Source organism: Empidonax traillii, unplaced genomic scaffold (assembly GCF_003031625.1).
Source record: "Empidonax traillii isolate 1590-97213 ecotype Southwest subspecies unplaced genomic scaffold, ASM303162v1 scaffold15:size5535645, whole genome shotgun sequence".
NCBI lineage: Eukaryota > Metazoa > Chordata > Aves > Passeriformes > Tyrannidae > Empidonax > Empidonax traillii.
In genome coordinates, this window is record NW_020955208.1 from 5,014,310 (window position 1) to 5,029,563 (window position 15,254).

The window sequence follows — 15,254 nt, forward strand, 5'->3', positions numbered from 1 at the left end:
CCAAAAAAAAAAAAAGTCTTCTTTTTAATTTTACAGAAATGACTGTGATTTGCTCTTTTAAACACTACCCTACCAAGACATGTGGGTATGGGGGGACAGACAGAGCAGTGGGAAGGACTGAGGCCTCCTGTCTGCAGCACTGATATCCCAAGGTACATTTCAGTGCAAACATTTTCCTTGTAATGAATCGATAATATGTGCTCCCCAAAGGATAAAAAGATAGATGTGTCAGTCTTAGCTACTGTCATCATCTCAGACAGCAATCCCTGCACACCGTGTGGGGAGAGGGAGGGTAGCTAATCACAGCTAATCCCAGCTGAGTCAGCATCAGAGCTTTACACCCTGCCTGGCAAATATTGTCCATTTTAATGCATGCCCAGCAAAGAAGTCCAGTCATTCGCACACAGCATTTACTCCTGGACTGAGATAACTGAGCAATTCACCTCCTGCTTCAGGAAAAGACAGTTAGCTCAAATCTAAATTCTCTTTATGCTGTTCCAGGACCTAAAGGAAGCTGTAATAAGAACTCCTACCCAGCCTAGTGCTGCTTTTCTGTGGTGTAAAAAAACCTTTGTGCAAATAAGACTCAGCCAAAGTGGGCAAAACTATTGCACCAAGGCCTGTATAAATTTCTTTGTACTAAACAAAAGCTTTGGAAGGATGCTCTCCTTTCACAGAGATTGAAGCCACATGTCTTCTGTCTTATTGCTTCCATTTTGGGGAGGGGTCCAGAAAGCTGAGGACAGTGATGAATGCTTGGCTGTGTCCTTTGTTCAAGATGACAGACTGGAACAGTCCCAGGGTTTGAGGGTTTGGTGTCTCAGGTTTGTTGGTGGCTGACACAGTCCCAGGTGACCCAGCAGGGCCATGGTGTAGGTGACAGACCTGGTACTACAGTTTTTGTACATCAGCCAGGAAGAAACCAGATCTCAGCTTCCATCTCTGGAGCCCCAGACCAGCAGGTCTGGGGGACATGGTAAAAGTCACACAGTCAGTTCTGGGAAGACAGTGAATGATCTTCTGGGCTTAGAAGTATGAAATTGGCCTTGATCCTAATAAGTACATGTAATTAATTCATTCATATCCAACACATTCTGACTGCAATAGTGTTTGTGGTACCATTGTACTTTGGAAATCCACTAAAAAATACTACAGACTGGGGGACAGCCAGTTTCCAGCAGGGTTGTGTATGGAATACCACCCACTGGAAAAACTATAAAAACAGAGACAAAGCCGCTAATTCGGGGCTTGAATGTCGACCCCTTGTGCTGGTCTGAACCATAATATAATAAATCCAGGCAAAGATGTTTTATGGAACCACCTCTGCTAACCAGATTAAATTCCAAGAATAAATTTATGTAAGGAAAATATGATCAGCATTTTCTTATAAAAATCATCAAAACTTTATGATTAGCAAGGACATGTTTGTTTAAATTTCTTCTTCCAAATCCACAAACATAATATAACACATGTGGCACCAATGAGTTCCTCCAGCAAGTTAAACTGAATAAATAAGCCACACAGAAGCTCTTACAGTCCACTGTGACAAGCTACTACATGGTATATAACCCTCAGCATTGCAGGAGAGCAAAAATAAAATGAAGTTTTAATAAAAAAAAAAAAAAAAAAAAGAAGATCCACAGATTTAAAACTCATAAAATATCCAGCCAGGAGAGTGGAGCCAGGGGTGTCTCAGCCTGATGCCCCCCAAACCAACAGCGGTGGAGCTCTGGGCATTAGAGGTGTATGAACTTCTCAGGCTTTGGGAAGAAAGTCAGCTGTGGACTTTTTTATGGCAGAATTTCTTGAAACTCTGGGATTTTTCTGCTGTCCAGAGAGTGGAACAGAATACTGGCAAAGGGGCCGTGGCTCTGACCTGGTATAGCCCTGTCTCCTCTGAGCACACTGTATTAGTGCTTCTCACAGTCAGCAAAAAATGGTTCATAAATAAAAGCTCAAAATAATGGAGAAAAAATAAACCAGAAAGAATGCAAGTCTATGCACAGAAAACAGAACTGCCCGGCTTTGGAAAAATTATCTTTAAAAGGTTGGGAAAACAGCTCTGTACCAGTCTTGCCTTTTTCCCTCACAAAGTTTAGACAGAAAGAGTTAAAAAGCTGAATCAGTAAACCAAGCAATCCAACCCCAGTGCTTTTCTCTTAAATGGATACTCGGATTATTACAAACCAAACATATCTGAAACCTACCCATGGTGGCAGAGAATATGACAATGCCCAGCACATTCATGCCATCACTCGTGCCTGGCTCTGATTTGTAAATCACTTCAGGAGGGGGAGTGATATCCAAGGCAAAGTTCTGGATGTTGGATCCATTCTCATCCTGGACTCCATAGATTATAATGCGGCGAGTGGTGCTTTCGGATGAGGCTTTGTTGGGTTTAACGATGGGAATGCTCCTGGTGCGATACTGAAACAAAACAAAGGAGTTTTTAGTCTAATATCCCAGCAGGAATTAATAGTTTAGTGAGATCTCCTAAGTGCTCTCTTTCAACAAGGCTGCATGTTAAAGGGACAAGCATGAAAAGAACGACAGCTCCTGTCCCTGTGCTGCTAAAATCTGTAAAAGTAGTTGAATTTTTGGAAAAGCATAACAAAATTGGAGTTTCCTCTAATCAGACCCTTGTGCAGCAAACACACTGTCTGCTGACAGAGCTACTGTCCTCTAAGACAGAATTGGGAATGGCTCCCTAGCGTGCCCTTCTCTCTGTCTCACCAGAGGTAAGGTTCCCATGAAATATTCCCCCAGGTGAAATAACTACAGCCATGCCTCTGGCTCACTCAGAACTTTTAAGTGAGGTTGTCTGGCCAAATTTCAATCTGAGTAATTAGATTATTCACAAACACATTATTTTGTTGCTTTAATTGAACATGGTATCCTGTTCTTCCTTTGTGTGGCATTACTGGGAGCTCTTAAAGAGACTGTAGCTCTCCTCAGGTGGAGGTGGAGCTGACACAGGTGTGCATGTCACCTCTCTGGTCACACTAGAGAGTTTTGATGCTTCTCTGTTTTGCCTTGGGATACCATGGCTGCTGAGGCCATGGAAAGGGACCCACTAACTGCTGGAAGTGCTAACAGTATCTGCAGCAATATGCCATGTCTGTATCTGCACTGTGTTCACAAAGATACATGTCCCATATGATGCTGGCTCATCTTGCATCAGGAAAAGGACTGTAACTACTTACCTGCTTGAATGTGGCCTCCACAAGATTGGCTGGAAACATGTTCCTAAAAATGAACAAATAGAACAATAATTTCTATGGAACTGAAACCCACTTCTGTTTCTTGTGTCTTGGGTGTCCCAGGATAAATCAGTTCTTAACCCTCCCAGAGAGCAAGGGTGGAGAGCACTGCCCCTCTCTGCCCCTCAGAGTGCCCCCCAGCTGGGCCTGGCTGAGCAAGGCTCAACAGAGGCAGTTCCTCAGAACTGAAGTTTTGGGACTTGCTTCTAAACACCTGCTCAGAGACCCAGGAGCTCCAGCTTCAGTGTCTGACTCTGCCACAATCTCCATGTTGTAACTGGGGCAACATAATCGCTGTAATTCCCTCCCCCATCTACTAACTGGGGCATGGAATATTTCTTTTTTCCATGTTTTGTCTTCCCTGCTTAGATAATGAGCTGTTCAAGACGCAGACAGTGTTCAGGGATGTATTCCTGAGACCCCTGGGTGCTATAACCTACTTTGGGTCTTCTGAGCACTCCTGTGAGTTAATTCATAAACTGTAGTGCCCCCGATACATTTTCATCACTGGAATTGTAAGTGGTGCCAACTTTGCAGTGGTTTGGTCAAAACCAGTTTGCTTTTCAAAAAGAGGATCTCATTCCTGATTAAAAGAGTTGAGATTAGAGCTGCTCTAATCTCTGCTAAATTTTATTTTAATATGGTTCTGAAGCTTCCGAACAAGAGCCTGAATGAGGCCAACAGCTCATTTTTGCTGAGCTACAGAGGCAGACAATGAGCAGATGCTGTGAGATCTGCAGTGAGTCTGATAGGCTTTTAATTCCAAAAGGGACTCCTTTTGTCACCTTTTCTGACTTTCTCTGTTAGTCTGTAACATTTCACCCAATAATGGAGCTAGTTTATAACTTCAGTGTGAGCCAGATTACTACTTTGCAGAAAGACTTTCAATCCTAATTTGAAATGGAGAGCACACCCTCTACAGGCTTCAAAGAGGAATCAAAATATAATTGGGGAAAAGAATCTAAAAAGTCATATATTTCCATACAGCATTTGGGACTCAAGATTTGTGTGATGATTCCAATAGGATCATTTTCAGGACTGATTTATATCCAACCCTAAGCTTCTGATCCTGGGGGCAGAAGACAGTTACAGCCCATGACCCAATTTCTGCTTTCATATTCATATGAAAGGAGAAACTCACGAGTTCTCCAACAAAATTACTTTTAATTCAAAGTCCCGCTTAAGCCTCAAAACAAGGCAACATTAAATATATGTGAAAAGCCTATTCTTATTCCAAAGAGAGTTGCTATGTACAGATCCAGCTAAATGCAGGCTGGATGGAGACATTTCCCAGAGCTGCTTTCCTCTTTGCAGCAGCAGCACATGCTTTGTGCTCATGGAGTCACTGTGCAGCCCTGGCTTAATAAAAACTGATTTTTTTGCTATTTTAAGTGATCATCATATGACATTATGGTTGCACTTAAACGTATGAGGTAGATGCTGCATCAGTAGCATCAGGCACTGAGAGCAATTGCTACAAAGAGGTAATTAATTATCCTTTCTAGGTTAAATTAGAGGGAGAAGAATTTTAATTGAAGGGTAGTAGTACTGTCTAATGATTGAAACGAGACTGAAATGTGGTGGTTTTGTTGGCCTGCTGCGGGAGAGCAGATGAGCCACAAAAAGGCATCCTATGTCATTTTTTTGGCAAGGCTGGGGCTTTGAGGCAAACTGCTGCTACACAGACAAGTTACTGACAGGCAAGAGATGAGGTTGATGAGCAGCACTTTAGGAAATTTTCTTTAACTGTCCTGACCTTTCCTCACCTAAGGCCCAGGGGCTTGGCTGGCACAGGGACTGAGTGAAGAACAGCTGGATGGAGCTGGACCTGGAGGGTGGAGAGGATGTTCGTAGGCAGGGAAAGCGCTGGAGAGAAAAGATGCTTCCTGCTTTATTATGCTCCATAAGGGAATTCTGCTTCCAGGTTGTTAAAGGCTTCATTAATATTAAATCATCCTTGCTTTGTGATTTGAGATGAGGGGCTGAAAGGTGCTACAGGAGTGCACAGTGTGATGGTTGTGCCCTGAGCTGCTTGTGAATGTGAAATATTCTGAAAGCACAGATCCACCCTGAGGATTCCTGTACGGCTCTGAACATGCACCTCGCATAGGAGCCCTGGCTTTACACAGAAACATGAATTTAATTGCTGATGATTTCCACTTTCTCCCTCACAGTCCTAATTAGTAGAATTAAGAACAATTAAGACTGCTTGAGAAAGGAAATATCATATGGTTAGTAGCTAGATTAAATGTTAGACAAATTTGTAGAGGATTAAAGCATTTTGTTTCTTTATCATTCTTTATCCAGCAGGAATTACAACTACCTACTTAATACTAGATGCTGGAATTCTCCCAATATTTTTTAATATATTATGCACTGTGATCCAGTCTTTGATTCAAGCCTTACCAAAATTATACAGTTTATCCAGTGAAAGGCTGACCTGAATGTTTTTGCCAGAGCCTCGGCTTATTTTTTATTTTAAGCTGGTTTACTTGGATTGAGAAAATCTAGTATTAGCCAAAATTAAGTTTTGTTAATTAAAAACATTTAAGAGAGCAGTTGGTAGAGGAGAACTTTAATGGACTGCAATAATGAGAAGGAAGTTTTAAACTGTCACCTAGAGCTGGGGAATGACTTGGGCCATTTGGGCCAAGATTGGCAGTTTTACTGCAGCTCTGGATGAGGTAAAGATCTACCCACGTGGATCTGGTACCAGGATCATGAAGTGAGGCCATGTCTCCTCTCAGAACAGACTCTGTGTTTATCACTGACCTACCCTGAATTAAAGACATTGCCAGCACTTGCAGAGCAATAGCTCAAGCTGAGCTAATCACTACTGTCACCACCTGTAAATGCTGTTGTGTTTATTCAGTTAGGAAAGCCAAGCAGATAAAACACTTCTGAAGTTCCAGCATTACTTTCAGATTGCTAACAAGACACAGAACACAAAATAACAGTGCAGCTAAATAGTACCTGCCCTGAGGAATAACATTTCCCAGAGCATCTTCTGCTTCAGGAGCTGTGCCAGGCAGAGCAGGAGCGTTCAGCACAGGCTGAAGGGTGAATGTGCACAAACTTCAGTACCAGGTCAGTGAACCTTCTGCAGACCTGAGCTGCTGAGCCCCAGCTGGCAGGGGGGGTGCCTGACCCGCATCTGCTGTGACAGCAGCACATGCGCTCAGTGACCCACTAATCACTGTGAGCACAGGCTGCTGGTGGGCACAGCCTCATCCTTCCACCGGCAAACTTGGGAGGCTTCCCTAGTTGTGTGGGGGATAAGATGTATCCAGTTATGTGTATGGAAGATGGAACTACTGTGGCAGTGTGTGTTCTGCAGTTTGGAGCCGTGGATGTTGAGAAAATCCTAAAGACTTGTCTCAAGGACAGACAGCACCTGGTCTGAGCAGCAGGCCTGAGGGTGCAGCTTCCCATTAGGCACAGGACTACTTAGTACCTTATGCTGCCAAAAACAGGAGGTCCTCTTTCCTTTCCCATTGTCTCCCACAACTAACCTATGAATTAACACAGTCGACCATTTTTACTCCTCTAAATTTCAGCTGCTTTAGGAAGCTGAATGGTGCTAGGAAGTCACCTCTCAGCTCAGGCCGTGCCTTGGCACTGCCCCCAGGATGTGGGAGCTCTCCTGCTCTCTGCAGAAGGTGGCTGGCTCTGAGAGCTACAATAGAGATAGAAACACCAGCACTGTTAAACTGTTCCTGGGGCACTGTTGGCTGAATTGTCCAAGAACATTTGCCTGCAGCTACTGGTGCTACAGTAGTCTCTGTTTGACATCTCCTGGATAACTTCTATTAGAAATAACAGACCGAATTCTGGTTGCAGTAATACGACTGAGTATCTCAAACACTGAGTCCTGACTGCAACATCTGTTAACTCAGAGCATTCAGCTCTAGCAGATCTTTCCAGTGAGAAACTAGGCCAGTGGCTCTAAGAGCAGCCCCAGGTATGGCAGATGTTGTTTCCTTGCCTCAGAACACCCCTTCCCTCTGGCACTCAGTGCTCTGCAGAGCAATCTGGTTTTGCTCTCAGACTCTGATGTTATCAGCACCTAATCCCTGCCACAGCAGACAGTCTGGCTGCAGTCTCCCACGCTGTGGAATTAAAGCCACCAGACTGGGTCTTTGCTACGTATGTGTCCTCATAATATTTATTGGCCTATATTTGCACTGGGCATGAAGCAGCTTTGGACGCTGCTCTCAAATGTGAGTGAGCGTAGCTGAGCTTGCAGGAACATTGTTTCAAGGTTGAGAATTTAACAGTATCCTGATATTTAAGTTTTTGAGACCTTACCCCATCACTATACATAGCAAGGGTACAGAGAGAACAAAAAGGGATTCTGAAGAGCTTCACATGACAACTGTGAAGTTTTCAAATTTTTCCACAAATGAACAGCACTGTGGTTCCTGTTTACTATACACTGAGGTCCTTCTCAGTGGCATTATCCTAATCTCAAAAATTCATTTACTTTTGACGTCCTCTGCATGATTTCAGCTGTGTAGAAAACCTGACTACTGTTAGACAGGAGCCCCAAATCCTGTCCTTAGTCATACAGATACACATCTGAAATACTTTCCTGCTGGTGTCAGGGGGCTCTAGCAGGGTTTGCACTCCTGAAAGAGAGGGCAGCATTTAATCTGGGAATACTGAACAAATGACCTATCACAGGGCCATGGGAGAAAGCATCTTGCACATCAGAAGTCACCTTCAGTGCCTCATCTCATTTCACAGTATCAATCATGCTACCTCCTGCTAAAAGAATCAAAAAAGGCTTTTGCAGAATTAATGAGGCATTTAAATCCTCGTTACGGTGATAAAAAGTATTAATAGAATGCAGAGAAATCACTAATCAGGTCTAAGCCATTTTGTCTTGCTCGTCTTTTTTGAAAATCAGAGCAGAACTCAAATTGTGGAATAATTTGCCGAACGCATGAACTTTTCATCTGTCCTGAGGGCTGCGTGGCATTTTAGTCCAGTAAGAGAGGGTGAACCTTCTTACCGTGCTGCCTGTGAAAGAAAAGGTCCTGACACAGCCCCAGCAGAGCTATGTCTTTCTAAGATAATCATTCTTTGGGTTGCAACCACAAGTACCTCACATCTTCAGGAATCTGGAAAAGGCTGAGTCACATCAAAGCTAACATGACAGGCCCACGCATTTCCACCGTGGTTTCAGCAAGGCAAAGTTATCTCCTAAAAAGTCTATGTTAACATTGGAAGATGGCCAGGCCAATTGTCAGGAGGATGGACAATTTGTTCCCCTTCAAGGCTGAAGCTTTCCTAATGGAGTTTTAACTCCTGGCCCTGTGCACTCCCCCTCTGGGACAAAGGCCTCCTGACCAGAGAGCAGGATCTGCTTCTTAGTCCATCTCCCCAGTGTTGTTTTTATCATGGAATGATCTTTTTTCCATGTGGGTTTCCTTTTGTGTCAAATAGGAACCACGTTTTTAGAGGCTCCAGAGTCCTTTGTAAATACTTGAGGTTCAGGCTCTTGTGCAAATTGAACACTTAAAAATTCAGCAGAAGGGAACACCTGGTCACAGTGCAGAGCCTGGTTTGGGGAGACAAGAGAAATCTGGCAATCTGAAATGAGTAAAAAATGGTAGTTTGCCATAAGGGACAGATAAATGTTTCTGTCATAGCACACAGTGGCTTTTGGCAAAAGACACATTAGTGTACAGCATAGTTATTTCAAAAAGTTCTTTCATCATTTGAACCTGGGTCATTTAATGCACTCTTGAATATCTTATTGTGTGTACATACAATGCAGTCTTCAGTTGTAAACATTTTAAAATGTCTAAAATGTGATTTCTTGTACTGCACAGCCTGGACTTTTTCCAAACTGCAGCAGATATTGGGTTTCTCCTGCCCTGTTTTCAAGAAACACAATTTCAATAAAATAGAATATAGCCCTTAGCTTGAAAAAAAGGGAAAGGAAGTGATTTTAAAGAGTGCTCAGGATTCCCCTGAAAGCATAAATCCCCTACAGTGTTTATATCCTGTTCTTACTCTTAATGGTATAAAAATAAAACCTCTCTTGGTTAAGCCAGATTGAGTTTCCGGGTACCTGCTATTAAATTGGATGCAATCCTGAATATTCAGTGATAAAAGGCTCTGACTTCTTCCTCCAGGGAACTTCAGAAATGCACAAATGTATTTGTCGTGGGTTAAGGTGGGATTTGATCCTGACTGAAATCACTGAATTGTTCTATTTGGAGCTTTTGAACTGAAGGAGCTTGTGAGCTCATGCTGTTAGACTGGAGAGAAACCAAAAATGTGTGTTAACCTTGCACCTGTCGGTGCCCAGGTTTGCAGTCAGCCTTATATAAAACAGCAGGGCTGGAACCCCGATGTTGCTGGGATTTCTTTCCTCCTGTGACTGTTTATGGTGTTTGCTCGCTTTATCTCATAAGCCAGATTTTGTTTCCCTTGGTGACAAATGCAGGTGTTCCTGATTTCACTCCCTTAGAAGGACTTGCCCTTCTAAACCAAAGGTAACAGATGTAGTGGATGTAGTGGAAATGTTTACTGCTAATGTAAACAGTGTGGTCCTGACTCAGAGGTCTAGTTTTACAAATGTTTGTCCCCAAATTATGGGCATTTTCTGTTCTCCTAGTCAGGTGAATGTATGCTACAGAATTAGAAAAACCAAATATTTTAAATTGAACATTGTTTCTGTAAGTATATCCCTTTTTGACCTATTGAATAAAACGCTCAAAATTTGAATTACTTAAAAAAAAAGGGTATCTTGCCTTTCTTAATTTTTTAACTCACAAGACGCTACTAAAAGTTCACCCTTTTATTTTTAGGGACATAGTACAAAGTTAATTTCAATAATTCACCCATGAGAAAGAAGATAAAAGTGTATTAATTCATTGCAATTGCTATTGAGGTGCCCCAAAAGCCACAATCCTAGAACAAGACCCCTACTACGTCTTGAATGAGCTGGGAATATTTCCTCTGCCCTCACGGATTTCTCTGAACAATCCTCAGGGAGGTAATTTCTTTTCCATATGTTTTGGCTCTGTAGCTAGGAAAGGAAAGTGGCCCTTACCTACCTCACAGAAATATTGCACACCAGGAGAATAAAGCCATAAAAATTCATAAAGCACCACGTGCTTAAAGAGGACAGGGTGATCCTTAGCCTGAGGATTTACAGCTTTACATATGGATGAAAATGTACTTTCATAGGCCTTGCAGTGCTCACACTTGGAGCCCTGAATAAAATGAGGGAAGTTTTTTGTGTGTGTCTCAGTGTAGGAATAAAGTGGCAGCTAAAGAGGAGCATCCTCAGAGCAGCAGCTCCTGCACAGGTACAAGGGTAAACCACCTTCCACAAGACAGCAGAACGTGTGGTTTGCTTTAAAGATGGATCCAATTAGAGCAGGAATTCAGACATTTAAGGCCAAAGCAGCGGTAAAGATTTTAGGTATCAATGCTAATTGAATGCTGAGAACACTTGTGTTGTGCTGCAATCAGTGGCCTCTGTGTCCAGGATAAATCCAGGAGGAAATCAGTAGGGGCAGGGTCACATCCATAGGTTTGTCCCCAACCTCCTGGGGGTCCCTTTAGAAAGGAAGTTTTTCAAGTCCTGCTGTTTAGAGTGGACAGGAATGGTTGAATTGTGGATACATTTTTTGAGGCATGAAATTCAGAATGTTGATGAGGTTCTGTATTTCCTGGTTGGTGTGAGGTTTAGAGCCATTTCAGGGTTGTGCAGCACAGTGTCAATGTGATCTCCTCAAGTTGTATACAGTGCAGGGTTTATTGATGGGTTGGGGTTTTTTTAACATAATGGACAAATAAATATGCAGGGGAAGCACCATCTGCAAAATAATGCATAATAATAATCATGTGGTTATTGATTGGTGTTGCAGGTGCTGAGAATAACCATGAGGGTCTGCACTAGTTTTTTTTGTTTGTTTGTTTCATTTATTGCTGAGTTAGTAGATTCTTTAATTTCTGATTTAAACCGTGTCTAAAAGCAAAATCCTCACTCAAAAATTCAAGAAATTCAATTTCTAGCAACATCCTTCCTGCCAAAAATTCCAGACCTGACAATGTCATATCATCACAAGAAATAGTAACATATTTCATTGTTTCAAAGTGGCTTCAAATCTGTAATCAATGAGGGTGAATAAATGTATCCCTGTGCCAAGATTCCTGCTTTTAAAAGTAAACCCCACAATTATGTCACATATATCATCTCTCCACTTGCACACTTTGCATTCTTCATTTGCAGAATAGCAGATGTTTCCTGTGTAAACTTCTGGGCACATGTGCAATTGATAAATCGAGGGGAAATTAATGAATTGAGAAGATAAGCCAATCTGGGCCGAATGAGATGGTCTCCAGCTGTGAATGGAAGTGATTTACCATTGAGCTAAGGGATCAGCTTTTCTAGCTCAAACCAGCAGATACATCATTACATTTAATCCAGACTTCCACAGAGATATTTAAGAGTTTTGCGACTGACTTGGGCAGAGCCAGAATTTCACCCCTCGTGTTTGCCTGGGCTGAAAGCCCATTCCCCACATTTGTGGTGCTCTTATTTTTTTATTTAGTAAATGTGGTTATTTCTGTCGTGGAGGAATAAAAGCCATCCGTTTGTGCGCTGGGGGTGGAAGGATTGCAGCTGTGACAGCTGCTGAGCACAGCAAGAGGAGAGTGAGCTTTATTCTATCTTTTGGACCTTTGCTGATGGAATTGGCTTGTTGACCTGTAACTGTTGACACCTGCCCAAACCAGGGAAGAATTGAAGGTTTTGCAGTCTAAAAAGCACATGCCTGGTTGGACAGTTGAATACCTGAAATGTGTGTGCAAGCTGTTATCCTTTGCTCAGGTAAATGTTGTAGGAAGTGAAATTATAGATGGTGGTTGCAGATATTTCTATCAGGACATGGTGTGTTACCTGCAGTGAGGCTCAGTGGAATAAAATGTTCCCAGATCTCCCCACCACACCCCTGATGTACAGGGATGAGCCAGACAGACGTGAGAGATGAGATTATAACTCAGGTCCTGGGTTCCAGTCACAGATTTGGTTGTTTCATACAAATACTATACCACAGAATTCAATTTAGATTTTAAAAACCCAAATTACTTTCTGTCTGACTCATCTCCATTACAAGCTTATTCTGACTCTCAAAAGGCAACTGGGCTGGTGTGAGAAAAGGGATGGAACCTGTGGTGAGGGAGACCCTTCCCAAACAGACATGTAAGATCAGTTTGGATGTGACATTGTGACTATATGTCCTGCTGTGCCTTTAGTTGTCCAAGACCAAGGACTTCTAGCTCAGCACGCCAGAAATGGTCTCCAAACACTGCCACTATGAAGACAATCATTAAGGTTACATTTTTCTTAGATTCTCTTTTACTTATGCTAGTCTGTCATCCTAAGGGATTCAAAGCTCCTGTAACTCGCTCAGGGCCTTCCTCTTGGTGTAGGAATTACAGTCCTGTGTGGAGCAGAAACAGAATGATGTGACTTAACATGATGTCACAGACTGACGTGTGTGAATTCCACTGCACATTTCCATCATGGCAAAGTCACTGGGGAGATAGAGATGCCACGAAGGGGCATCTTCGCATTGCAGATGAGAATGGTGGATTTATGGAAAGCTACAAAAGAGAGTGCTCTCAGCTGCTGCTTCATGATCAAAATCATTTGGCCCATTCACAGTAAGACATTGATAAAGTACAGGTGGCTTGGCTAAATGCAACTTGGAGGAGAAAAAAAACCATTGTTATAAGCTTTTTCTCACAGTTCCTTCTGATTTGAGGTCCTAGTAAATGTAAATAAAGTATTTGTGTGCTGACATGCTGTCAGGGTCAGGAATTTGGGTTTTTGAAAGACAAACTGTGCAACATTTTTAATTTCTGGAAGTTGAACTCTGAAGAGAATTCTTTGTGCTTCAGACACAGCCTTGGCCTAGAAGCCCTTGCCCACTGTAGTGTGAGATCACTGACTTGAGGGACTACCAAACAAAGGCAAGCTTGGTCTTTCTGCACGAGCAAAATAAATCTGAGGCACATACTGTGGTCAGTCAGGAAATTAATCTCTCTAGCACCCAAAAGGATAGAGGTCCACAAAGAGGGATACTCTGCCAAAATCCAACAGTGCCCTCATGCCTCTCTAAAACAACAACCAGCCAAAGTAAAACAAATAAGAAAAAGCCACAAAGCAGAAAAAGTAATCCACAACAGGGTCTTTCTAATCATTTCCTTTATCTGGGAGTTGCTACGAGCAGTTGTAAAAGCACTTTTAAGAATTATTTTCTGGAAAATGTGGATTTCAGCCCTTATATTTAAGGTTTTGTCTATTATGACCTTCTGGCCTCATTTAAATTAACTCCTCTCCTGATGTTAATAATAGATTTGATGGGGAGGTCCACAGGCTACATGGAATTCTGTGGAGTATAAAACACCTGCTCCAGTGTTGTTAATTGGTGGCCATTCATTTAAATTTTACTAGAAACAGCCAGTATAAACATCTGATAACCTGAAAGTCATCTTCTGAAATCTACTGTTTTCCACATTTAAGCAAAATGTTCATTCTCGAATTCAGAATTTATTCTGAGGCCACTGCTCCTCCTGCAGTTATGTACAAAATGTTCTGTTCAGAAAGCAGAAAGAATGAATGTCGTTACCGGATTAAGTCCAGCAGAGCATCTGCAGAGCTCATGATGGGCTTCCCGCCCTCCTCAGTGCTCTCCTTCTGTGCTGCTCCACCAGGATGGATAATGGACACCATAATTATTCCCACAATCACAGCCACGAACGTTGTCCACAGGTAGTAAGTGACGGTTATGATCCCCAATCGACTGGAAGTCTTGGCATCCAGGGCTGCCAGCCCAGACATCAAGCTGTGGGAAGGGAACACATCACAGATTGTGTCTTGTGCATCACATTAATGCAGCTGAAAGCCTAATTTCCTAATTATTCCAGTCTACCTGCTTCCCTTAGGATTGCCTACACGTCAGTGCTTTTAGAAGCTTGCCAGGAACACTAAACTGCATCCTCTGTGTCTAAAGGAGGGTTTCCCAGTTGCCGTGGGAATTCTGGGTTGCTTGAAGGAACCTGCAAGCTCTGGCTGCCCATGTGGGGATTAAATCCTGCTAGCTGTTCCTGGAATTTGAGGGACAGTTTTACATAAGCTATTATTTCATGTCATGGCTCAGTTCACAGGAGCAGTGGCAAGAGTCAGTCAGAAAAACCTAGGTATGAAACTCTACAAATAAATTTATAGAATCATACAATACTTCAGGTTTGAAGGGACCTCTGAGGGAAATCTGATCAACCCCCTCACCCCTTCCTGTGTGAGGTACGACCACAACTTCGAGATTAAAAACACCAAGGAGCAATTTTGTCACACTCTCTTTACCTAAAAGAATACTTTTTTTCCTTTCTAAATCAATTCAAAGCACACTATAATTTTGCTTCATTAGGGGGCTTTAAACTGAGATTTAACTTTGAACACTTGTCTGTGAACTCTCCAAAGCATACATCTCAGGAAAAGTGCAAGTGAAGTAAAATCTTGCATTTACTACTTGGTGTGCCCTACTGTCCAGTTTTCTCATCAAAGCAGACCCATTTATCAGGCCTTTTCTCATAAACATTTTCTAAGCTGCACCTCCTTGAATGAGATCTCCTTGACCTCACTCTGCCGAGGGAGGTTGTCTGGAGCCGATGCTAAAGTGCAGCTTAACCTTTATAGTAGATTTAATGAAATCAAATGGGTGGATTTAGTGCTCAGGTTCCTGCTTTCCACTAGATTAATTAAGAGAATGTATTGCTTTTCTGCACTGCCAATCTCTCCTCCAGCGTGGGTTCTGTTAACACTGTGGGAGCAGGGATGCACTGTGGTTTGGATCATTCAGAAAGTGAGCATCTCAACAACTCTCACTCTTGTAACCTTGCATTTTTGCTCTCATTTATCATTGTATTTGATAAAAATTCTGCCTGTCTGTAAAGCACTGTGTGCAA

The 15,254-nt window shown here is 42.4% G+C and overlaps 1 protein-coding gene across 1 annotated transcript in view; it reads right to left on the bottom strand.

Moving 5' to 3' along the window:
* SLC1A7 (solute carrier family 1 member 7) overlaps positions 1-15,254 on the bottom strand; it is a 43,547-nt gene that overhangs the window by 16,299 nt on the left and 11,994 nt on the right. The window contains exons 3-5 of the mRNA XM_027894653.1: positions 13,919-14,134; positions 3,204-3,246; positions 2,208-2,427 (exon numbers count right to left, since the gene is read on the bottom strand). Coding sequence (XP_027750454.1) covers positions 2,208-2,427; positions 3,204-3,246; positions 13,919-14,134 — 479 coding nt within the window. The remainder of the gene's footprint in view (positions 1-2,207; positions 2,428-3,203; positions 3,247-13,918; positions 14,135-15,254) is intronic.